The 27,264-nt window shown below is 37.1% G+C and overlaps 2 protein-coding genes across 3 annotated transcripts; one reads left to right on the forward strand and one right to left on the reverse strand.

The window, feature by feature from the left end:
- Window positions 1-1,111: 1,111 nt before the first annotated feature.
- On the forward strand, window positions 1,112-26,801 carry LOC125494717 (uncharacterized). Of its 2 annotated transcripts, none has more exons than XR_007270988.2 (3): window positions 1,112-1,589; window positions 5,693-5,756; window positions 13,352-13,972. XR_007270988.2 is itself a non-coding variant. In XM_057392507.1 (3 exons), exon 3 carries the CDS (start codon window positions 26,008-26,010, stop codon window positions 26,707-26,709), a length of 702 nt encoding a protein of 233 aa, XP_057248490.1. In that variant the 5' UTR covers window positions 1,112-1,589; window positions 5,693-5,756; window positions 23,453-26,007; the 3' UTR covers window positions 26,710-26,801. The 2 variants fall into 2 exon arrangements, 1 of the variants encoding a protein (XP_057248490.1); XM_057392507.1 differs by lacking the exon at window positions 13,352-13,972 and adding an exon at window positions 23,453-26,801.
- Window positions 18,839-20,122, reverse strand: LOC104887379 (uncharacterized). Its single transcript, XM_010671996.2, has one exon. The coding sequence runs from the start codon at window positions 20,120-20,122 to the stop codon at window positions 18,839-18,841; it is 1,284 nt and encodes a 427-aa protein (XP_010670298.2).
- Window positions 26,802-27,264: the final 463 nt, after the last annotated feature.

Raw genomic sequence — 27,264 nt, forward strand, 5'->3', positions numbered from 1 at the left:
AATATTATTTACAAAAAAATATAGTTTGGATAAGCCTACAATTGTAATTTAACTCTACAACCTACTTTTTGTACCTAATCATATTTTAATTCGTTTTTTTTCAAATGAATAAAGTAAGAAATAAAAATTTAATTTGGAAACAAATCCTATAAATTCAGGTTTTTCATGCTATAAAAAAGAAAATAAAGAAAATAAAAAAATAAATCCCTAACTTTAATCATTCGTTTTCCTCAAAGGTTTTCTCACTCATCCTCTTTTGTAATAGACTTGTTTTTAAAAAGATTTATTAAATGCTAATTATATAATTATTAACTTACTTATATTTTGAATATTCATATTTTATTTGATGATAAGAGTGAGTATTAATTTTTATCTTGTTTGTAATATATGTATCTAATTTTATAAAGTTCTTACTGATATTACTATAATATATTTTGGATTTTGTGTATAATTAATTGAATAGCGTTATGCTATACATGTTGACTATTCCTTTCTTGGGAATTAAATCCTAAAGGGATATTCCATTTGGTACCATTGAATTTTTGGCTTTTCCATTTGGTACCACTGTTATTTTAAACTTCCACTTGATACCACTCTAATTTAATATTAATCTTTATCATACCATTTTTTTAAGTAAATTGTTAGTTAATGGTTGAATAAGAATACGATTTTGTTTGAGTTTGCATGTTTCTATATGCAGTTGCAAAAATTTAATAAATTAAGATTTTAGGGTGTCGTTTTTAACCCTTAAAGCTCTATTTTTCAGTCAAAATTTTCATAAAAATGATCATAATATTCTATGTCTTTTTGTTGTCAAATATGACCTCAACTTTGACCTTAACGACTAAAACAATTACTAAAACCTTAACGCAAATTAAAAATGTAAATTGAAGTAAAACTCTAGCCTATTCTAACTTAAATTAGCACTTTACTTAGTTGAATGCTACAATAGAGAATAAATTCAAATTATAGTGGTACCATGTAGAATATCTAAAAAATAGTGGTACCAAATGAAAAAGCCAAAAGTACAATGGTACCAAATGAAATATCCCAATCCTAAAACTAAAAAGAACCCTATTGTCATCTCATTGTGGGTTCAATAAGGAAACAAATCCCCAACTCTCTCGTCATTTCTCACCCAAAACTAAACCCCTAACTCAAAACTAATTTTCTCTCTGTCCCGTAAATACCATAACCCCAAGATTTCTCTCTCTTATCGCGACCCTCTCTCCTCTCTTGTGCTTTTCGTCGCCGGAGCCTCGCCAGTGATGCGTGGTTCTGTTTTTCTGTTGTTGCCACTGAAGTAGTTGTTGTTGCTACTCCCTCCTTTCTTTCGCTCTCCTCACAATTCGATCCCCTCCCCTATTTGTCCCTCCTCGACGCTGCTCTCGCGTCACCCGCGCTGCCTTGCCGTCGCCAGTGCTACTTTTGTGTTGTTGTCGTTTTTGTTCCAGTGGATACTGTTGATGGTGGTGTTGCGGTTGTCATCGACGTCTCCTCCCCCGCCCAATCTCTCGCTCCCGTTGCTGCTCGTGCTGCAAAGCAACTGTTGGTGGTTGTCGCACCACTTGTTCTAAGCTCTCTTGGAGGTACTAGATCTCTCCTTGTTCTTTTCCAGCTATTTTACTCTCTAGGTTGTCCCTTCTGATTTCCAATATTCAAAAACAATTAGTCCCATAAAATAACGTGCTTCGACAAAAGTTTTTTTTTTTTTTTTTTGGGAACAAAGTCAAAACTAATTTAAGCGATGACTTTGCCTTTACTTTTCGTAAACACTATTCATTTAATTGTCTCATTAACCAATTTACCCTCTTCTTTGCTCAATAACAACAATTACCTCACCTTATAGTTTGACCTAACAAAAAGTCTTATGAATTTCCTTATGAAATAACATGAAGTTAACATCAACAAATCAAGTAATCAAGACAAACAATCTAGACATATATACATAAGTGAACAGACACATGGACCTAATAATATCTAGTCTTCCGAATTTTTATTTGATATACAAATTATGCAAGATTTGAAGTAAATCATATCAATTAATAATGCTAAAATTAGTTTGGGATTGACATCATATCACAAGCATAAATCATTGTTTAATACTAAGATCATGACTAGTAATCGATGCGTTGCGTTTGATCAACACAATTTCTAGGTTCACCTTTGATCAACATAAAGAAGAAAGCACATTGATTGATAATCACAAAAAAAGTGAGGCTATAATTATTAATAGAATTGTACTATTGATTTGGTCTATATAAGAAGTGTTAGATCCATCTCAGCATATTGTTCAAAATATCAACTTTGAATAGGAAATTAAAGATATTAATGTTTAAGTACATACATTGATAATTGTGCTTAGAGAAATGTTTGAAGTAATATAATATGAAATGGATCGGAGACATGGATGAATTGTTTATCTTTGGTATTATAGATTGAAAATATATGATAATGTATAGCCATATGATCCTAACATTAGATCTATCTGGCAGATTATTAGATCATATGGGCCATGACCACAATATAACATTACATGCTCCCATCAAGAAGAATAAAAGAGAAACCACGCGCAAACCAGCATTCCTTATTTATTCTTCTCTCTTTACCTCACTTTTGAGAAAAGCTATGGTATTGGTTGCCCATGCCAAAAATGGGACAATAATTCTTTCTCATTGTGGTGCATGATGTTGATGACTTTTACATAAAATTAAAGTGATATGGATTATCCAATAAATACATTGACAAGATTGCTAATTGTACTATAACTCAAGCTATGTTTGTTATCTACAATGCTCAAGTTTTTGTTTTTTTTCCTCTTTGCTTTTTTCTCTATGCCGACCTTATTAGTAGCACCAAGATTTTTTTTACCAGATCATGGAATCAAAGTAAGAATATAACATTTGTGATTTTGTGTCATATTCACCTTAAGAAAACAAGTAAGTACAATAAAAAATTTAAATAAATTAACATGGACAAGTGCAATACTCTTCCTTTAGTAATATTTTTGGTTTTTAATGTGAAAAAGTTACGTCAAAGTATATTGTTATCAAAACTTTTTTTGTGTAATTCATTATCAAAAAGTCCTTTTACATTTTGGTGGTCAATTTATTATTGTGTAGCAATTACTACATCTACATACTTCACGTGCTTCTCCTAGTGCTTTAAAAATCTTTGACCTTTTGTGCAAAAGGAAAGAACAAATGTTGTAGCAAATGAGGAAAGCCTTATTGCTTTCCAACTTTTCTCTTTGCTCTTTCTTCTACCCTCCTTCCCCTTCTTTATGATACCACTCATCAATCATATCCACCTGGCACCAACATTGTATCTTTTGGCTTCTATATATATCTAACTACATGTTCGATGATATACCCACGCACAAAACAAACTCCACTCTTCCTTTAAATTTCTCTCTAAATTTCTAACTTCATTCCTTTCTTTCTCCTAAACACAACTTCCTACATTTCTCTATCCTAACTATGTCATCATCTCTAAGAAATATTGTCTCACTTTCTCCTTACCTTGCAAATTTCGCCTACGTCATATTATCGTTGATTTCCTCTTTTATCTTAGCACACTCCATTAATATACAAGGCCAAACTCTTGTCTCATGGAAAAACACCTTAAACACCACAACAAATACATTTGACTCATGGAACCTTTCAAACCAAAATCCTTGCAATTGGTTTGGTATTCAGTGCAATAAAAATGGACAAGTTGTTGAGGTGATTTTGCAATCGATTGATTTGCATGGTCCATTGCCTTCCACTTTACAACCTCTCTAAAATCTTACCACCCTTATTTTATCATCCACAAATCTCACCGGAAACATTCCGAAGGAGTGGGGAGCCATTGAATCCTTAACTTTGATTAATATAAGTAACAATAAAGTTCTAGGAAATATCCCTAATGAACTTTGTATGTTAATCAACTTAGAGATTCTTTCACTTGACTCCAATCATATTGAAGGTTCCATACCTTTGTGCATTGGAAACCTTAAAAACCTTTTCTCTCTTACACTTAGAAATAATTTTCTGTCTGGCAAGATCCCAAAAAGCATCGGTGCTTTAAGCAAGCTTCAATTGTTTCAAGCTGGTGGCAATCAAAATCTCACGGGAGAACTCCCATTCGAGATTGACAATTGTACTAACTTGGTGATGCTCGGACTTGCTTCTACGAGCATTTCAGGTAGCCTGCCATCATCTATAGGATACCTGAAGAAAATTCAAACAATTAATATATATAATTCTCTACTTTCTGATTCACTTCCACAAGAGCTTGGAAATTGCACTGAGTTGCAATATTTACATGTAGAAAGTAACTTGATCTCAGGTTCAATTCCAAAGAGCCTAGGACGACTTAAAAATCTTCTACATATGTTCTTGTGGAATAATAGCCTTGTGGGTACTATTCCGGACGAATTTGGGAATTGCTCGAACCTCGAAATTTTAGACATGGCGAGAAACTTCCTCTCAGGAAGCATACCAAAAAGTCTGGGAAAACTTTCAAGTCTGGAAGTACTCTCATTAAGTGGGAATCATTTATTTGGAATTATACCTCATGAGCTCACTCATTGTAGAGCTCTCACTCAATTGAGTATAGACCATAATAGTCTCTCAGGTGAGGTCCTAAAAAGATTTGGCAACTTAAAGAGCTTGATTTTTTTCTACGGGGGAAAAAAAGCTATATGGGAATTTAGAAAGTCTTGGTGAATGTGAGAACCTGCAAGTGATTTCTATACCCATGAAGATATATGGAATGAGGAATCTCACCATGTTGACTTTAACATCAAAAAATTTATCAGGGTTTTTACATCTTGAAATTGGAAACCTAGAAAATTTGTCATACTTGGAGATAAATTATGATAAATTGAGTGGTGATATTCCAGAGGAACTAGGAAAATTGAAGAAGTTGTATTTCCTTGATTTAAGTGAGAATCACATCGGAGGGAGCATTTCAGCTATGTTGTCTAGTTGCTCAAGCCTAGGATATTTCAACACTCGTATGAATGTGATCACAAGTCCCATACCTAATGAGTTGCCGAGGAGACTACAGTCACTAGGGAAAAAAATAGAAGGGCTGCGCAAGAAGGGCTGTGCTTTTATAAAAAAGCGCAGCCCTACAAAACAGAAGGGCTGCGCTTTTTTAAAAAAGCGCAGCCCTACTAAGTGAAGGGCTGCGCTTTTTAAAAAAGCGCAACCCTTCTGACTTAGTAGGGCTGCGCTTTTTATAACTAGCGCAACCCTTTGTTCAACTTTTTTTTTTGATTATTGAAGCGCGCATGTACAGTAGTAACCCATATACTCCAACTCTATTTTTCCCACTTTCCTCTTAGAGAATTACGAGCGAAAAAATCGAGTGCACCACCACCACCTTGCGAGCCCTAATTTGAGTGCACCACCACCACCCACATTGCTCCACCACTTTGCGCGACCCACTGCTGCCACACCAGTGCTGCACGCCATTGGCCATCGCCACTGCTGCGCGCCACCACATTGCTCCACACTTTGCGCGACACCTAACCTTCTGCTCCACCACCTTGCGCCACCACCACTACCCTTCTCTTCTCTTCTTTTTTTCTCTTCACCATTTGAGTGGTTAATTAGGTATGAATTAATTTTGTTTTTAAGTTACTTTTGTTTTTTAATTGAATTAAATGGTTAATGTGCAATGTGGGTTTTGTCAATTGTAGGAAGAAGAGGCTAAGGAAGGCAAGTAAAGTTCCAAGTATCTATCTTTGTCGTTGGTGTTAAGAGGTAACTACTTTAACATGTAGACAAAGTTGATAATTTATTGAATGTATATGTATTTTTTATAATGTATATATATTATTTGTTGATATGAGATTGTATGAAAACGCAATGTGATTTAGCTATATATATGAAATAACTAGTTGTTTGAATCATCATCATATATGCCTAGATACCCGTTCAAGACTTACTCATTAGGAGTAAGTCTTGAATAGTCCCCGTTTGGGACTGTTCTTGGACGTTTGATCTCACTTAGGTGGTGAATGTGTGTCTTCTTTTCAATTCTGAGGAAAATCTTGGCTTATCGTTTCTCTACATTGTTCTCTGGGTACATATGTAGATAAGCAATTATCTACATTGTGTACTTGGAGAACTGTAGGGAAATGCTGCCGGATTTTCCTTAGAATTGAAAAGTTGGCATATATTCACTAGTGAGATTAGACGTCCAAGGATGGGTTAGGTTGGAGTGATAAGGACCTTTGACTGCATGCATACAATTGAACATGACTATCTTAGCTCGTTGTATACGTGTGTGATTTGAATATGTGAGTGTGTGTACTTTAATAATGATTGATGCATTATAATGAATGTTGTGTTTAATTATTAGAGGTGGTCTTCTTGAATGAGATGGATCGTACTTGGATGTATGGTAGTCGTGAATCGATTGAGTTTGTGAATGGGGTCTCGGAATTCTGTAGAAGTGCATTAGAATATCAAACATCCTCTGGAGCAGTCGACTTTTATTGTCCTTGTTTGGATTGTAGAAATGTGAGCAAGGTTAGTAGTATACATGTGGTTAGGGAGCATGTCTTTCGCCGTGGGTTTAGGCCTCAATACCACGTATGGTTTGGCATGGTGAGCAAGGGAGGTATATGGGAAGCTCTGGAGTAAAGAATGATGTATGTGAAGAAAAAAAAGGATGATGATGAGTTAGGGGATGAGAATTTGGATGATGAATTTGGAGATGAGATAGGGATCGGGTAGACGAGATGATACACGAGGTTGAAGATCAGTCGTGTAGACGACCTCGTATTTTTGAGTCTATGTCTCAGGCTGCTGAAAAGCCGTTGTATCCAGGTTGTACAAAGTACACCAAACTTTCCGCGGTGGTAACACTGTTCAACATTAAGTCGAACGCTGGTTGGACGGACTCTAGTTTCACATCGTTGTTGGAAGTTTTAGCTGAGATGCTCCCTGATGGAAATGAACTGCCAAAGTCGTACTATTATGCGAAGAAGCTGATGTGTCCTTTGGGTTTAGAGTACGAGCGGATACATGCTTGTCCTAACGATTGTGTGCTTTATCGTAATGAGTATGAGCATTTACATGAGTGTCCACGTTGTGGATTGTCGAGGTACAAGCGTGAAGGAGCTGGAGGTAGTGAAGGACCACCAGCCAAGGTGTTGTGGTATCTACCCATAATACCTAGATTTAAGCGCATGTTCTCAATTAAAGGAGATGCGAAGAATTTGAGGTGGCATGCAGATCGTAGGAAGAAAGACGGTCTGCTCAAGCATCCGGCTGATTCGCCTGAGTGGAAAACTATCGACAGGGTGCATAAGTCATTTGGTAATGAGGATAGGAATCTGAGGCTTGGATTATGTACGGATGGCATGAACCCTTTTGGCAATCTCAGCTCGCAGCATAGTACATGGCCAGTAGTTTTAGTGGTTTACAACTTGCCTCCTTGGTTGTGCATGAAACGCAAGTACATGATGTTGTCGCTTCTTATATCGGGGCCCAAACAACCTGGAAATGACATAGATGTATACCTTCAGCCGCTTGTTGAAGATTTACAGAAGATGTGGAACGAAGGAGTGTTAGTATTTGATGCGTATGCTAATAAGATGTTCACTCTGCGTGCCATGCTTTTTTGTACTATGAACGATTATCCAGCTTATGGGAACTTATCTGGGTATAAGACTAAAGGAAAACAACCTTGCCCGATTTGTTTAGATGACATGAAATCTACACACCTTAAGGGCTGCAAACATGTGTATATGCGCACACGAAGGCTCCTCAGCCGCGACCATCCCTATCGGTTTAAGAAGAAGGCATTCGATGGGACGGTTGAAGAAGAAGTTGCTCATAGACCATTAACTGGTACTGAAGTTTATAATCAGGTGAAGGGCATTGAAACAGTCTTTGGTAAACCTGCTAGTGAGGTTGATCGACCTACAGGATTATGGAAAAAACAGTCCATTTTTTGGAAACTCCCATATTGGAAAGATCTAAAGGTCAGACATTGTTTGGATGTCATGCACATAGAGAAGAATGTTTGTGAAGCTATTATCGCGACACTTATGAATATTCCGGGCAAGACAAAAGATGTTAAGGCGTCACGACTTTACTTGGAAAAAGAGGGATTCGACCAGAGTTGTGGGCTCAGAAAAGGGACGGAAGGAAGAAGAAAAGAGGGGAGGAAAGGGTTGATGATGAAATCAGAAAAGTAAAAAGGTGGAGGATTCGGAGAAGAATTATTTGCCACCAGCTTGCTACACGATGTCGCGTGCAGAGAAACGGATTTTTTGCGAGTCATTGTATGGCATTAAGGTCCCTACTGGCTACTCATCGAATATGAAGCGCTTTGTTACCTTAAATGGTGAGTTGAAGTTATCGAGTATGAAATCGCACGATTGTCATGTCATGATGCAAGTATTCTTACCGATTGCAATTCGTGGGATACTTCCAAAGCATGTGAGGCACACCATTACAGAACTGTGTTCATTTTTTCATTAATCTGCAGCAAAGTCCTAGACCCGTCGACCCTCGATTCCTTGCAGTCCAGAGTAGTTGAAACTCTATGCAAATTTGAGATGTATTTCCCCCCGCATTCTTTGACATTATGGTCCATCTCATTGTCCATCTAGTTCGAGAAATTAAGCTGTGTGGTCCAGTGTTTTTGAGGTGGTGCTATCCTTTTGAGAGATATATGGGAACTTTGAAGGATAAAGTTCGGAATCCTGCACAACCAGAAGGTAGTATAATTCAAGGGATTGTGGGTAAGAGATCAGTAATTTTGTGGCTGAGTATTTTGCTAGTGTTGATCCTGTTGGACTTCCGACATCCCGACACGAGGGCAGACTTGAGGGCAAGGGTACAATTGGTTCAAAATTGATCACACCTTCCTAGAAAAGCGTAAACAAGCTCACTTATTTGTATTGCATCACGTACCAGATGTCCATCCTTATTTAAGTGAACATATGGAGGAATTACGTGTTAGCAATCCTGGAAAAGGAGTGAGGGCATTGACGCAAATGCATAACAAGACTTTCATTGATTGGTTTCATAAACGAGTACTCAATGATTTGGATGAAAGTGTTCCTGAAACAGTCAAGTGGTTAGCATTTGGTCCTCGTGAAGCTGTACGCTCTTATGAGGGTTATGATATTAATGGGTATACTTTTGGACTGAACGTCAAGATCTAAGTCAAGATCGCAACAAAATAGTGGTGTTTCACTTGTGGCGTCGTCTACACAATATGCAAGCTCGAAAGATAAGTCGCTGTACATGCTGAAAGCAACTATTATGGGCGAATACAAGAAATATGGGAGCTGGACTACTGTACTTTTAATATTTGCCTCTTGTGTTGCACGTGGGTTGACAATAATCGACGTTGTGTAAGAAAGATGATCCTTGCGGTTTCACTCTGTTGACCTTAGTCGTCTACGTGAAACTGAGGAGCCATTTGTAATTGCATCACAAGTCAAGCAAGTATTTTTTATAACTGATCCTGCTGATCATAAGTGGTCAATTGTTGTACCTGGTTAAAGGAGTATCCTCGGTATTGTTGATGTTGATAATGAGGAAGTGGCTCGGATCCCGCTCAGGTCTTAATGGGACAAGCACTTGAGAGTAAGGGGGAAGGGTAAGGGGAATCCCTACCCTCAAAGTGCTTCTAGTGAAGATTGAACCCCAACTTTGAGGTTGGAAGAGACCAAGTACTATGGTACCTCAATTCAAGAATATGCTTCCAACATAAAGTATACTATATAGAATTACATATGCAGAAACATAGAACGTACTAATTGGGTAAATCACCCAATTAGCAACATATATACATTCATATTTAATGGAAACACATTAATTAATCTTTATCTATAGTCCTACGCTTTATATATGTACACCTCAAACCACGATGCAACGAAATAGAGGAGTTTCATTAGTTTGTTTAATTGATCCTTATGGGATACTTCTATAACTAGCACTTGCAGAAAGTATAGAATGATCTTGCACAAGCCCCTCAGGTTTCGCACTATTATCATTAGCATGCTGAATGAGCATTAGCATAGCCACTACATCCTTCATGGTAGGGCGGTCTTCAACTCGTGTCGAAACACAATACAAGGAGACATTGCGAGTTTCTTGCATCTCAAGAAGTATATTAGGTTCAGCAAATATTCCTTTGATCTTTTCGTCAACAATTTCTACAGGATCACCTTTTCTTCATATATGATCTTGTACCCATTGCACAAGGTTTGACCCTTCAAGAAAATCGTCTAATGGATGCTTTCCTGTTAAAGTCTCGAGAATGAGCACTCCAAAACTATATACGTCACTCTTCTCCGTGGTTCTTGGCATTAAGGCAAGTTCTATACAACCAAAAAAATGCAGAACAATTAATAATCACACAAAAAAAATATTATAGCTACGTTTGCAATATATACATGAATAGAAGTACATGCATCAAATGATTGAAAATAAAGAGCATACCAGGTGCCATGTATCCATATGACCCAACTATGTGGCGTCTCTGATTCATTTCCAAATTGGAAGTTGCAACAACTAGCCCAAAGTCAACCAAATAGGGCTCATGTTCAGGTCCCCATAATACATTCAAGCTCTTGATATCCCTATGTATTATTGGAGGATCACAATCATGATCCAAATAAGCAAGTGCGTGAGCCACCCCAAGAACAATGTTGTATCGGATTTTCCATTCTTCCCCTGGATGTCTCGTCTCAGCACCATGAAGGAGCAAGTTTAAGCTTCCATTTGGTATGTAATCAAAGAGCAAGAGCTGCAGACTCCTATTATATGCCCACCCAAGAAGCCTAACTATATTCCTGTGGCGGATATGACCTTGGATTTGAATTTCTGAGCTGGATGCTTCTCCTTCTTGTGTTCTTAACATTTTTTTTACAGCTATTGTCTCCTGGTTTGGCAAACATATCCTATATACAACTCCTGAACTCCCAAGTCCAATCACATTTGCCGAGTTCAAGTTATTCATTACATATTCAAGTGAGAGGTCTATATTTTGGTAAAGCACAAGATTCCAAGTATCCTCCTCAATCAAATTTGGACCAGCCATTAATCTAGCATGAAATTTCATGTAGATAATGAGTGCCAATAGTATCAAAACCACGGTGATGCAAATGAACATTGAAGCCATCACCTTCATAGTGGAACTAACATGGTGGACATGTTGGTCAGCTGGATGCACTAGCTCGTTAGATGGTAAAAGATTTTTATTTCCAGCAAGATTACTTGGAGGGAGCTTGTGAAAGAAAAGGGTGTCGGGAACTCTCCCAGAGAAATTATTAAATGAGACATCTAACTCGACAAGGTTCGTTAGACTTGTAAAAACATCTAACTTACCACTAAGTTGGTTATGAGAAACATCCACTACTGCTAGCTTGCCTAAGCCAGATAATTGAAATGGAAGGTGACCTGACAAAAGGTTGAAGCTAAGGTTTAAAGAGATTTCCAAAGAAGAGAGTTGACCGAGTTTCTCTGGAATCTCGCCTGTGAAGTGGTTGTTTCCCAAGTCCAACAACAATAACTTATTGAAATATTTTATTTTGTGAGGAATTTCACCATAAATTCTATTATTGCTCACAATAAGTTTTGTCAAATTTTTTAAAGAGAAAATTGATGTTGGTAGCATACCTACAACTTTATTGCTTGATATGTCTAGCAACTTACTAGTGGAAAAAAGCAGAAGGGCTGCGCTGAAAATGGCATGTAGGGCTGCGCTTTTTGACAGCAGCCCTTTCCATAGCAGCCCTTCACTTTTCAAGTAGGACTGCGCTAGTCAGGCGCAACCCTTCAAAAAGAAGGGTTGCACTTTTTAGTAAAAACCGCAGCCCTTCAAGATCAGAAGGGCTGCGCTTTTTACTAAAAAGCACAACCCTTCCTTTTGAAGGGTTGCGCCTGACTAGCGCAGCCCTACTTGAAAAGTGAAGGGCTGCTTTGGAAAGGGCTGCTGTCAAAAAGCGCAGCCCTACATGCCATTTTCAGCGCAGCCCTTCTGCTTTTTTCCACTAGTGAGTTGCTAGACATATCAAGCAATAAAGTTGAAGGTATGCTACCAACATCAATTTTCTCTTTAAAAAATTTGACAAAACTTATTGTGAGCAATAATAGAATTTATGGTAAAATTCCTCACAAAATAAAATATTGCAATAAGTTATTGTTGTTGGACTTGGGAAACAACCACTTCACAGGCGAGATTCCAAGGAACTCGGTCAACTCTCTTCTTTGGAAATCTTTTTAAACCCTAGCTTCAACCTATTGTCAGGTCACCTTCCATTTCAATTATCTGGCTTAGGCAAGCTAGCAGTAGTGGATGTTTCTCATAACCAACTTAGTGGTAAGTTAAATGTTTTTACAAGTCTAACGAGCCTTGTCGAGTTAGATGTCTCTTTTAATAATTACTCTGGGAGAGTTCCCGACACCCTTTTCTTTCACAAGTTCCCTCCAAGTAATCTTGCTGGAAATAAAAATCTTTTACCATCTAACAAGCTAGTGCATCCAGCTGACCAACATGTGCACCATGTTAGTTCCACTATGAAGGTGATGGCTTCAATGTTCATTTGCATCACCGTGGTTTTGATACTATTGGCACTCATTATCTACATGAAATTTCATGCTAGATTAATGGCTGGTCCAAATTTGATTGAGGAGGATACTTGGAATCTTGTGCTTTACCAAAATATAGACCTCTCACTTGAATATGTAATGAATAACTTGAACTCGGCAAATGTGATTGGACTTGGGAGTTCAGGAGTTGTATATAGGATATGTTTGCCAAACCAGGAGAAAATAGCTGTAAAAAAAATGTTAAGAACACAAGAAGGAGAAGCATCCAGCTCAGAAATTCAAATCCAAGGTCATATCCGCCACAGGAATATAGTTAGGCTTCTTGGGTGGGCATGTAATAGGAGTCTGCAGCTCCTGCTCTTTGATTACATACCAAATGGAAGCTTAAACTTGCTCCTTCATGGTGCTGAGACGAGACATCCAGGGGAAGAATGGAAAATTCGATATAACATTGTTCTTGGGGTGGCTCATGCACTTGCTTATTTGCATCATGATTGTGATCCTCCAATAATACATAGAGATATCAAGAGCTTGAATGTATTATTGGGACCTGAACATGAGCCCTATTTGGCTGACTTTGGGCTAGCTGTTGCAACTTCCAATTTGAAAATTAATTAGAGATGCACATAGTTGGGTCATATGGATACATGGCACCTGGTATGCTCTTTATTTTCAATCATTTGATGCAAGTACTTCTATTCATGTATATATTGCAACGTAGCTATAATATTTTTTTGTGTGATTATTAATTGTTCTGCATTTTTTTGGTGGTATAGAACTTGCCTTAACGCCAAGAACCACGGAGAAGAGTGACGTGTATAGTTTTGGAGTGCTCATTCTCGAGACTTTAACAGGAAAGCATCCAGTAGACGATTTTCTTGAAGGGTCAAACCTTGTGCAATGGGTACAAGATCATATATGAAGAAAAGGTGATACTGTAGAAATTGTTGACGAAAAAATCAAATGAATATTTGCTGATCCTAATATACTTCTTGAGATGCAAGAAACTCTCAATGTCTCCTTGTATTGTGTTTTGACACGAGTTGAAGACCGCCCTACCAGGAAGGATGTAGTGGCTATGCTAATGCTCATTCAGCATGCTAATGATGATAGTGCGGAACCTAAGGGGCTTGTGCAAGATCATTTTATACTTTCTGGAAGTGCTAGTTATAGAAGTATCCTATAAGGATCAATTAAACAAACTAATGAAACTCTATTTCGTTGTATCCTGGTTTGAGGTGTACATATATAAAACGTAGGACTATAGATAAAGATTAATTAATGTGTTTCCATTAAATATGAATGTATATATGTTGCTAATTGGGTGATTTACCCAATTAGTACGTTCTAAGTTTCTGCATATGTAATTCTATATAGTATACTTTATGTTGGAAGCATATTCTTGAATTGAGGTACCATAGTACTTGGTCTCTTCCAAACTCAAAGTTGGGGTTCAATCTTCACTAGAAGCACTTTGAGGGTAGGGATTCCCCTTACCCTTCCCCCTTACTCTCAAGTGCTTGTCCCATTAAGACCTGAGCGGGATCCGAGCCACTTCTTCTTACCAAAAAAAAAAAAAAAAATCCTTGAATTGAGGTAGTATTACAAGAACAATAGTTTATAGGTACGGCAATTGATTAACGATTTATTATACGGGTGCTTCAAAATAATTCCATAAGGTTGCACATATAGAGCAGGTTTTGAATAAAAACTAGTTATTAGGCCCGGTCAATGCCCCGCGTAAGAAAAAATTTCTTTTATTAATATAATGCTTTATGTTAATAACACTAAATACAATGTAGTCTAGTGGTTAAGACTTTAGTATATGTATTTGAGGTCTCGAGATTAAACCCTATACTACGCAATTTCTAAATCCATGTAATGTACATGGATTACATGAACTAAAACTTTCTAGGGAGAGCGCCACGTGACACCATTTCTTGTTTATGCACGTCTTTTAATATATTTACTAGTTATTAGGCCCGGGCTATTCCCCAGGTAAGAAAAAAAATCATTTATTAATATAATACTCTATGATAATAAAACTAAATATAATTTAGTCTAGTGGTTAAGACTTTAATATATGTACTTGTTCTCGAGATCAAACCCTATACTATGCAATTTCTAAATTTTTTTTATTGTACATGGATTACATGAACTAAAACTCCCTAGGGAGAGCGTCACGTGACACCGTTTATTGTTTATGCATGCCTTTTAATATATTTATATAGATAGATATAGACAAAGCATCTTAATATAGTATATAATTAACCTTAAGTAACACTTAAAATTTGTTACTTAAAGTGCTTAAAAGTTTTATGGTACAATAGATAATAGGTAATATTTAAGTGAGTTCTACATATGCCTCAAACGCACTTATAAGATTTTAGTGGCTTAAAGACGAGTCTACATATTAAGGACCTATTTACAAGTACAGTAAAAGTTTTGAATTTTTAAGCTATGCTAAAAAAGAAAAAAAAGTTGCTGGTAGACTGTACATTTTATTACTTTGACATGGAATCTAATAAAAAGATCAATTATCATATATGAAACATTGAATTTTATCGAATATCCATACAAAATAGTAGTCATTAGCCCTTCTAAATGCAAAGTCACTAATAATAGTATCTACATAAAATGTGACATTCAACCTTTTTTTTACATTTACAATTTTAAGTAATATTCCTATAATTTCATATGTTAAAAAACTTGCTTTCTATTGGCGAAACTTGGGCCAAAAATGAATAAGCTAAGTTTTGATAGTTTCTTTTTTTTGGCAATTCAAAGTTGTTATTGACTATCAAAAAAAAATATGGTAAAGATACAACCAATCACAATGAACTAAATCTCAGCAGAACAGGCTCTGCCTGAGATAACAGCCCAAGTACATCAAAAACAAAACAAAGCAACAAAGGGATTAATAGACTAACAGTTGTCTATCTTCCTCTTTACATAAGCAAGCTACCCTGAAAATAATATCTTTAACCACCTGATTACAATCCAAGCATTTGCCATTGAAAATTTTATTGTTTCTTTGACCCCACACAGCATATATAGACTCACTGAAGCTCGTTGTGTAGATCTTTGCCTGCCTAGTGCTTTCTCTAGCTTTAGCAGCAGCTATAGCACATTCCTGCTCAAATGTCCTGCCTGAGCTTGTAGCACAGATGATTTGACACACCTTTCTCCAAATACTTGCAGAGTATTCACACACAAAGAATAAGTGGTGGACACTTTCCTCTTCTCTATCACATAAGCTACAATTTGCTCTGCAAGGCACATTCCACTTGATAAGCCTGTCAGTGGTGGCCAATCTATTTTGGATAGCAAGCCAAACAATAAACTTGCTCTTTGGAGAGGCATGATTGTTGCAGATAAGTCTTTTCCAGGGAACATGTTGCTGATTGCCCTGAAGAAGCTTGTAAGCTTGCTTAATACTGAATTTGCCATCTTTACACACCTCATTCCATCCTCCGACCATTTGCAAAGTCTCTCTTGTGTCTATAATTTTTCGAAGCAGCCAGGAAGTATTAGCAGTAATACTTACTGTGTTGTATGTGAGCCTCTTAATATAATACTCATGCACCCATTTCACCCACAATCTATCAGACTTATAAGCAATAGCCCACAAAAGTTTGAGCATTGCAGCCTTGTTCCAAAGGGACATGTTAACCAAATTCCAGCCACCACATGTTTTAGGATCATAAAATTTGCTCCAGGCTATTGGAGCTTTCTTAGAGTCTATAGTATTGCCAGTCCAGAAAAATCTTCTGCAAATTCCTTCCACTTCCTTAATTACTTTTTTTGGCAAAGGAAATATATGGCCCCAATAGTTCTGCATACTACTAAGGATACTCCTCACCAATTGAAGTCTCCCAGCATAGGAAAGGAGTTTAGCAATCCACCCTTGAGCTCTATTAGTGATTCTCTCAACAAGTGGTTTACATTGAGAATAGGTGAGCTTTTTTGGACTTAAAGTGATCCCTAGATACTTGAAAGGTAAAGTACCAGCTTGCATGTTACTCACTTCAATTAAACCAGCAGCTTCTTCATTATTTACCCCAGCTAAGTAAATGTTACTTTTTTCAGGACTGAAGTGCAAGCCAGAAGCAGTAGAAAACTTTGCAAGAGCACTACAAATCTTAGAAACTGAGCTGTGATCTGCTCTACAAAATAGTAGAAGATCATCAGCAAACATCAAGTGTGTTAAATGAACTCTTTCACACTTTGGGTGAAAATTAAAATCAGGGTTATGCCTTAGCTCTCCCAAACACCTACTCAAGTATTCCATGCTAAGAGCAAACAAATAAGGGGATAATGGATCCCCTTGCCTCAGCCCCTTCTTAGCACTGAATGGTGGGGAAGGCTTACCATTAATCAAAAGAGAATAACTCACTGTGCTCACACAAGCCATGATCCAATTAACAAAAGTACTAGGAAACCCAACTCATTCAACATGCTATATAAAAAGGGCCATTCCACTGAATCATAGGCCTTTTTAATATCCACTTTCAAACAGCACCTAGGAGAAACACTTCTTCTACTGTAGCCTCTTATAAGTTCAGTGGCTAATAATATGTTTTCAGATATGTGCCTATCAGGCATGAAACCTGATTGAGATGTGTCAATAACTTCACCAATGACTTCTTGCAATCTTTTTGTAATAATCTTAGAGATTATTTTGTACATTATAGTACAACAAGCTATAGGCCTAAAGTCCTTAGCTCTTGTAGCATGATCTGTTTTTGGGATCAAGGTGATGATTGTGGCATTGATAGGCTTATGTAACCTTTCCTTCTCAAAAAATTCTGCTACTGCTCTGTACATATCTTCTTTAATGATATTCCAGCTTTTCTTATAAAAGAAAGAGTTGAATCCATCAATTCCAGGGGCCTTAGAGTCATTGATGTTGTTCAAGGCAGCATCAATCTCATGTGTGGTAATAGGCACCAGCAACCTTCTCCTTGCATCTAAGCTTAAGCTAGCTCCAGCTCTAACAGTTTGCAGATCAACAGCTTGGATTGTAGGAGCAGCAGTTCCAAGAAGGCTTCTATAAAAATCTACTATCTCTTCTTGAATCTCCTCAGGCTTTGTTAACAACACACCCTGCTCATTATATAGTATACTAATATTGTTTCTTGCTTTCCTCACTTTTGCAGCAGTAAAGAAGAGCTTTGAATTAGTATCACCATGACTTATCCAGGCAATTCTTGATTTTTGTTTCATTATACTATCATCAACCTTACTCCAGTGTCTGTATTGATTGTATAGTGCTCTTTCTTCCAGTTGAAGCTGAATATTGTGCTGAAGATCACTGTGAGCTTGAATGCAACTAAGCCTTTGCCTATAATCTTCCACTTTTTGTCTAGCATTTGAGTAAGCTCGTTTATGAAGCCCCTTCATAGCCTCCTTAACTGCTTTCAATCTCTTCCAAGTTGTCTGAAGATAGTAACTTCCAGAGGTAGCATGCCAAGCTTCATTGACAATATCTAAGAACTGCTCATGATCTGCTAATATGTTATGAAATTTAAAGGGTCTTCCCCCTTCACTTCCACTGTTCCCAAAGTCCAGCATCAATGGTGAGTGATCAGATATTCCACTGGGAAGATATTGCACTTGGACATCAGGATACTTACACATCCACTCCTCATTCACAAATGCCTTATCTATTCTACTTGACACTCTATCATCTCCAATACTATTGTTTGTCCAAGAGTAGAATAAACCATTGCTTGGGGCTTCCATTACTTGCCCTCTCATTATGAAATCATTTAAATCATGTGTTTCATAATTTGTAATTTGAGCTCCATTAACTCTATCCCTGACATGAGTTACTGCATTATAGTCTCCTATAAGAATAAGAGGGTCATGATATTCAGCAGTATGATTCAACAATTCTCTCCATAGTGCTTTCCTATCCTGAACAGTATGTAAACCATAAACAGCTGCAATATGAAATTTCACACTTCCAATCAGATTTTCAACTGTCATTACAATGCCCTGTTCAGACTTAGACAGGACCTGAACTTTGACTTCACCTGGCCTCCATCCAAACCATATTCTACCCCTAGGAGAATAATCATTGTTATCTTCCCACTGCCAATCAATCCCAAACCTTTTCCTAATTTTATCCACATTGTTTCTCCTCACTCTTGTCTCAAACATAGCAATACAACTAATGTGAGCCTTATTTAAGAAGTTTTTAACTTCTTTTTGTTTGAGAGGGTCATTGAGCCCTCTCACATTCCATGTTGTGAGTATCATCAAGAAAAATAAGGGTTAGGCCCCTTAGCACCCCCAGGAACTCCTGAGTTATGACCTCCATGAGAGAAATACACAGCCTTACTGGATTGAAAAGCTGCTTGTTTCCCTTTATCTTTAGTTTTCCTAGTTACAACCTTCCAAGCTCCTTCTTCTTCCTGCTGATCATCCTTAGCTTGCTGTATAGGAGTAGCTACAGGTGTTATCTCACTACTTAGATCTACTACAATACTAGGATCACCAACATTCTTTTGGGGAACACTAGGATCTACTAGCACTGTAGGATCACCAATAGGAGCTGGTTGTTCTGTAGCTTTCTCTTTCTCATGAGACTTAGGCACCCACTTCTGCACAGGCTTAGGATGAATTTTAGGCTTGCTTCCCCCAGTTTCACAATTATGTCCCACCTTTAGACATTTCTTACAGTAAGGTGGTAGCCAATCATAGCTAACTTTCTGAGTGAAAGTAGCACCATTGGGTTCTTCTATTTGTATCTCAGTTGGAAGCGTTTTAGTGACATCCATTTCAATGAGTATCCTAGCAAAGGATACTCTAAGGGCTTTAGAAGTACATTCATCAGCATACACAGGTCTCCCCAGCAAACTTCCTATCCTACTGAGAGAATCCCCACTCCAGTAATGAAGAGGCAGATTAGGAAGTTTAACCCATAAGGGGATAATTCTCAATACTTCATTGTGAAAATTAAAACTAGGATCCCACTGCTTCACTATGATTGGTTTACCATAGAACAAATGTGGTCCAGCACACAAAATTGCATCTCTATCAACCCTAAAATCAAGTTTCACCACAAAATATCCCTCCTCATGTTTGAATATTTTGGGATCACTATTCACATTCCAATGAGATCGAATATACGCCGTCATAGCAGTAATAGTGGGAGATTGACCAATAACATACACAATTATTGAGTTAATCCATATGTCACTCAGCTTAGACACCTCTGTCTTATCCAGCTTTGCAACTGGAACTCCATTCATGACCATTGGTGCAATAAATTTAAGACCCATACCTTTATCAGAAATTCGACTCTGAGTTGTAAATGTTTTCCATTTAATCATAGCTTCATTTTCTACAGCTTCGTGTTCTACCACTGGTGAGCTCTCCTTCAATGGTGATTTTCCAGGGTTTTCACGAGTTACTGTTCCATCAATTTCTGTCACCTCCAGTGCTGGAATATCCACTTTTGATGTACTAGGGTGTTGCTTAAGAGATTCCGGTTCCGGCGTACTCGGATTCGGCGTCGTCGCCTTCTTCTTCCTCCCCATAGCTTCAGGGAGGTGCACGTTAGCTATTCACCTAAACGTGCGCCTATAGAGGTTTTAGGGAGGATTTAAAATTTTAAGTTTTGATAGTTAGGTTTATGTAAATCACCTTACCATGATAACTTTTTACCCAAAAAAGATGACATTGTAAATTATAAGGGTCGCTTTTATATTGTAAGGGTTAATCATAAAAAGACGATTTTATATGAGAATTTGTAAAGTTTTGGATACTCAAACATTAGCTTAAAAGTTGAGTTCTTAACCATTATGCTACAAGATTTTATCCCTACCCGCCTTAACTAAGCTCCTCTCCTACATATGGTGGAAATAACATTTAATTGATACGGGGATGTAGGAGATTGGAGGGGGGGAAATAGGGTGAAAGAATCAATCGATAAGAATAAGATTGGAAATATCAAATTAGATTTTGATTATTTTAGAAGGGAGTTGAATATATGATCCAGAATTTTCCTAACAAAAAAAAATTAAAAAGAATTGAATTGTGGATGGTCGATCCTCGAAAGATTTCAAGACATACCAACCAAAGTGGCTAATACCATTACTTCTCGAAAATTCAAGAACCTAAGCCAAGTGGGGAAACTCATTCTGATAAATAACATTCTTATAGCCTATATGCCTCCCACATCATGGCTATATTTCAATTACCAAAAATACATTATTCTCAACCAAGTCTCTTCACTCATCTTAAAATTTTGGTGGGCTTCGAGCCAGGATAGAAAGCCAATATACTGGAGGAAACAATCAGTTTTAGAAAAACACAAATCTTGTAGGGGCTTGGGACTCAGGAACCTTCACTCCTTGAGCAGGCGTTACTTTTTAAACAAGCATGGCATATGGTTACGAAACAAAGCTTACCATTAGCAAGATCTTCAAAGCCAAATATTCTGAAAAGTGGTTTAGTAAAAGCTTGAGAGAAAATCCCAAGAGTTTGCACCTAGGGAAGTAGAAGCATTATGAAATTTGTCATGGATATGTCGAAAGGAGTGAGTAGACTGATAGGGTATGGGAAATCAAGTGAAATTTTGGAGGATAGCTGGGTAACTTCACAATCTAAGATTCGATTCAAGGAGAACTCAATGAGTCTCTACCTTGACAACCCAAAATGGCCAGAAGATCTAATAACAGTTGATAGGAACTGGGATGAAGCAAAGATACATGCATGGTCTGACCAACGAACAACTAAGGATATCCTGGCAACACATATCCCTGAGATTTCGGGTCCACACAAAGAATGGGCAGTATGATGTTAAATTAGGATATTTGGCTCACAAGGAAGCGTAGGAGCAGAACAATGGATGTTCTAAATTCTGGATTAAGTTTTGGAAGAAAAAAAATTGGCAAAAATGGAAGTATATCTATTGGAAGCTATTTCATGGTGCATTAGCCACTAGAGTAAATCTTAGAAAAAGGAAAATCCTAAGTGAAAGACCTTGCCCTTTCACTTAGGATTGTCAAGGACTGGACGGGTTTCTAACCCCAGGACTGGACGGGTTTAGGGCCGTCTCAGTTGTACTTCAGATTAATTATATAGCGAAAGGGGGACTGTCTGGTAGGTAATTAATCTCGTCAAAGGATTTATAAAAACTTTGAAAATAAAGTATTGAAATTTATTTTTGATTTCGAAAAATAGTTTATTTTTGAAAATTTGAACAGATGTTGAAAGCAATTAAAAAGAAACGCAGATATGAACAATAACTTACTTTGATTGAACTTGAATGAACTTTCATGTTATGATTTTGTATAGAGTTTTTCTCCCCTACTTATATGCTAAAAGTGATGTTTATGGCGCTCTTAATTAGGAGACATTTTGTACTAACTCTCTCCATCTAGTTGTGGATTGCTCTTTTGTGTTGGATTGTAGGTTTTAGGGAGCTATTACCTACTTTATACCTGTTATATGACCGCACACTGGATTAAAGAGGTTGGACGCTGAGTTTCAAGATCTCGAGGATGCTTTCTAGGACTTTAAGCAAAAGAAGATCCAAGAAACGAGTGAAGGCTGACCGGCCCGATAGGATCGGGCGAAAAAGCAAGACAAGTGATTCTGTTGCGGGCCCGATCGGGCGATTGAAGCCCAGTCGTAATTTGGTGTTCCGCCCGATTGGGCGACATGGCTCGACGTCAGGCGCCCCTGGCCAATTGATGCGTATTTGCTGTGCCCGTAGGCCGCCTGATGTCATCGGGCGGGTCAGCCCGATTTCATCGGGGGCCTTTGATTTTAGACCTGTTTCTCCTGCGTTGGAGCCCGACTCTATCGGGCAACTTTGGCCCGATCGGGCGACAGTACGCACGCGCTTTTTGATGAATACGGGGCTGATTTTTGAGACTTTTGGCTATGAATTTTAGAGCTTGTATAAATAGAAAAATTAGGATTATTAGAACACATCTTGGTTTTTATTATTAGTTTTCTCTAGAGAGTGTTTGACGAACCTTAATTTAGTGCTTTATGATTTTAATTCAAGATCAAACCTTTTTTCTTATTCACAAGTTCAATATAATTCGGTAATCTTTCTTTATTGCTTTTTCTATTGTTAGTTAGATTCTTTTCTTAGTTATTTGCAATGTTTCAAAGTATGAGTCTTCATATGACTTTTGTTATCGTTTTCATGATTATGAGTGACTAGTTTTATTTCTAGGATTGTGGGGATCTATATGTATGCAATGAGGGATTGGTAGATTAGTTTGGTTGCTGTCTTGTATTTCAATTGTTTCCTATGGTTGAATCTTCATGCTAGAATTATAAGTTAGGCCAGATTTATATTTCTATTGTTGGTATACTGAATCTGCTTCGAGAGGAGAGATACCGTATATGCTTTCAATTATTAGGCAAAGTGACCCTTGACCATGCGAGAGCGGTTGGGTGATCTTTGAGGGAGGTAATGTTCGAAAAAAATTACATGTGCCCTAGACAATTTAACTTACTAGGTGATTATTGTCCGTCCCTGATTTTCTGAATTGTATGCATAATGATCCATGATTCTAGTACTTTATTAATCGATTTATACCTTCTTATTTAGTACTGTTATTTTCTTAGTTTAGTAACACAACTCTATTCATCTGATTTTGTTAGTGTAATATTAGAGTTCAGATATAATGATATGACTTCTCCCTGTGGATTCGATCCTGACTTCCCTGAATACTAGTTTGTGGACCTTAGGTTATTTTTGATTAAGTGATACGACTTTAGCGTATCAAATTTTGGCGTCGTTGCCGGAGAGACGGTTTATTTTTATTTTTGTCTGAATTATAGTATTAAATTAATCTCTACTCTGAAGAACACCTGTTCTTTGGAGCATCTCACGTTTGTTTTAGTGTTTTTGGTGTATGAGCAGGAAATTGAAATCCCCAAATCTCATCCCGCTCGATCCGGAGATTGAAAATATTGCTCGTAGACTCAGAAAGAAAGCTAAACAAACAAAGCTGTATGCAGGGACACCCTCCCAAAAGATACCTTCTCTACCATCTTCCCCACACCAAGAATCCCCGCCTCACCTCTTACTCTCAACATGGGTGAGAATGTTACACGAACCTTCAGAGACTACGCACAACCATCTCCTGATAATGTGCCTACTAGGGTACGGATGCCCACTATCGCCGCTACTAATTTTAAGATCAAGTCTCATGTTTTGAATATGGTTCAAAATAATCAGTTCGCTGGGTTACTATCTGAAGACCCAAATCAGCACCTGCAGAGATTCTTACAGTGTTGTACTACTCAGAAACAAGCTGGTGTTACTCCTGATGAGATGAAACTCCTCCTATTTGGTTTCTCTCTGTGCGATAAAGCTCTATTCTGGTATAATAAGTTGCCTTCCACCATCACCACCTGACCAGAACTTTCCAAGATTTTTCTTATCAAGTGGCACCCTTACCAAAAGACTGCCTGTTGAACCCTAGTTTTGATGATGACAAAGAAACAAAGATGCAAACTAAGTAGTGAACTAATGAGTTATTTAAGTGTATGATTTTTAAGGTATCAATGAAAGGAACTAGGAGAATACGAAGTCAAGGAAGAAGTCAAGAGAGGATTTCAAAGGCTAAGTAAAGATGTTTCTAGAAGTTGATACTGGAGCAAGCATTGGATCAAGAAGAATAAAAGCAAGGCGTTTTATTTTCTAGTTCCATTGTAAAGGAACAAAGTAAGGATGGTAAGGAACATTGACAGTTTTATTTGAGAATGAGAGTTTGTTCCTTTCTAAGGAACAAACTAAGTGGCACTAAACGAATCTGTTATAGGAACTTAACTTATAAAAGTAACTAGACTTAGGCGTGCAGTTGTATAACGGTACAATTATGAAATTGAGTAAGTGATGCCTAAATAATAGGAAATCAGTTTATATCTAAATGAAAATCGGTTTTAATAGAAAATCTTTTTAAGGAAAAGATTTTGTTTTTCGGAAAAAGATAAGAAAATAATTATCCGGTTTTATAAAGAGTTGGTTTAAAAGATATTATTTTCTTAAAGATTAAAAATTCAGTTTTAATAAATCTGTTTTTATGTTTAACTGATTTTCGGATAAAACTCAAGAAACTCCAAAACTTTAGGAGTTGTGGCTGAAATATATCCACGTTCAAAATGAGATCATGGGATCATGGGACATGATGAGAAACGTGTTCCTTAGGGGAAGGAACATCATGGGTTAATGGACTTAACATGAACTCGATTTTAACTACCACGTTCTTTGTGATTGTCACTATAAATATTGAAGTCTAAATAAGTTCCAAAGTATGTCTGACTAAGTAATTAAGTGACTTTAACTAATTAAGTGTCAGTGCCCTTCATTCTCTCATAATAGTCATTTGTTCTTTGCTTTCTTACTCTAATTCCACTAAGCTTATTTTGATCAATTGTATTTTGGTTTTTGGGTAAGGGAACTTTGAGTGAAGTTCTGTAAGAGAGAAGCTTTGAGTATAGCTTGTAAGAGTGAGAAAACTTCGAGTGAAGTTGAGAGGAACTACTGTTAAGGGAACAGTGGCTCGGAACTTGAGTTTAGGAACTCAAGGTGTGGCTCGAGTTAGAATTAGGTTGTAACAAAGTTGTTTGGCCTAATTAGTGAAAGAGTTGAGTTTAAAATCCCTAGTGGTCGAGGTTGTTTCTTCTTGTTGGGCCCAAGAAGTTTTTCCTCGTAAAAATCCTATGTGTTCCTCTAGCTTGTTTATTCGATAAGTTTAAATTTCCGCAAAAAGTTACGTTTATTTCTACACCTACAATTCACCCCCCCTCTTGTAGTGTTCCTAGGGAAATAACAATTGATATCAGAGCTAGAAATCACGTAAGATAGGAAACCCTATTGAGAAAAAGATCCAAGCAACAATGAATACCACCGAGAAACTTGAAGAAGGTTACTCCACTCAAAGGCCTCCTATGTTCAATGGGAAGTACTACAACTACTGGAAGAACCGCATGGAGATATTCATCAAAGCTGAAAATTACAGGTATGGAGAGTCATTGAAGTTGGTGATTTCGAAGTCACAACTACAAATGACAAAAATGAGGTAACTCTAAACCCCTCTCTGATTATGACAAATCTGATTTTGAAAAGATGGAAGTAAATGCCATGGCTATTAAACTGTTGCATTGTGGACTTGGACCCCATGGACATAATAGGATCATGGGATGCAAATCCGCAAAGCAGATATGGGATTTACTAGAAAGAACCCATGAAGGAACTAATGAAGTCAAAATATCCAAAATTGATTTACTTATGAATCAATATGAATTGTTCTGCATGAAATCTAAGGAAAGCATTCGAGATATGTTTACTCGTTTTACTAACATTATTAATGAGTTGGCTTCTCTTGGAAAGTTTATTTCATCTGAGGAATAGGTTCGAAAGGTTCTTAGGAGTCTTCCTAAGGACAGATGGATGGCCAAGGTCACTGCTATACAAGAAACAAAAGACTTCACTAAGTTCAACTTAGAAAAGCTGGCAGGGTCACTTATGACTCATGAGCTTCACCTTGATACTGAGTATGGTGAAAGCTCAAAAACAAAATCAATTGCTCTCAAAGCAGATGATGAAGATGATTCGGATTCAGAAGAAGAAAAAGCAGCCCTCATGGTTCGAAAATTTCGAAAGATGTACAGGAACATGAAGAATGGGAACTTCAAAGGTAGAACTAAGAAATTTTCTAACAAAGCTGCTTGTCATAAATGTGGTAGTACATATCACTTCATCAAGGAATGTCCTCTTTGGGAAAATGACAAAACCAAAGAAAGGAAAAAGGAACGCTTTGCTGAAAGGAACAAAGAATCAAAGACACCTTTCTCTAAGGCAAATGTGCGCAAAGCTATGATAGCTGCTTGGGGAGATTCAGAGATGGAAGAAGAAGAGGAACAACAAACTGAAGAAACAGCAAACCTTTGCCTCATGGCAAATACTAACGAAAAAGAAGATGAAGAAAAAGTTGAGGTAAGTCAACATGGGCTTAAGTCAGACTTAAATTGTAAAACTAGGCCTGAAATATATGATCTTCTTTATGATGCAATTTTTGAATGTAGAGATGAACGTGAAAAACGTAAACAAACTGAACAAGCCTTAAAGGTCTACAAGGAACACATAGAATGACTTAAGAAAATGAGAACAGATGTTGAAACAAGATTCTTTGATTTATTTGATAAAAACTTAAAAATCAAAGAATGTTATGAAAGTTTGAAAATGAAAATTATCTAATCAATTTAGAGATTTCACACTTGAAGGAGTTTGTCCCTGTTATGAGTTCCTTTGATATAAGATCAACTCCTTTGAAAAGATACAGATCTGATATTGAAAACTTGAATAAAGACACTAGTAGAATAAATGCTATTTGCTGCGGTGATATTGCTGCGGTTTTACACATACGCAGCAATATATCAAGTAAAAAGAAAAGAAAAATATAAAATAAACATATTGCTGCGGTTTCGATCGAAAACCGCAGCAATATGGTGTCAACAGAATTTTTTTTGACTATTTGACCAAATATATTGCTGCGATTTCGTTCGAAAACCGCAGCAATATATTAAAATAATATAAATAATATTAGTTTACTCTATTGCTGCGGTTTCTTATAAAAACTGCAACAATAGGGTCATTTCACAAACTTCCTCACGCTCTCTATCTCTCCTTCATTTAGATCTCATTTCT

The sequence above is a fragment of the Beta vulgaris genome, chromosome 2, assembly GCF_026745355.1.
Source record: "Beta vulgaris subsp. vulgaris cultivar EL10 chromosome 2, EL10.2, whole genome shotgun sequence".
Classification (NCBI taxonomy): Eukaryota; Viridiplantae; Streptophyta; class Magnoliopsida; order Caryophyllales; family Amaranthaceae; genus Beta; species Beta vulgaris.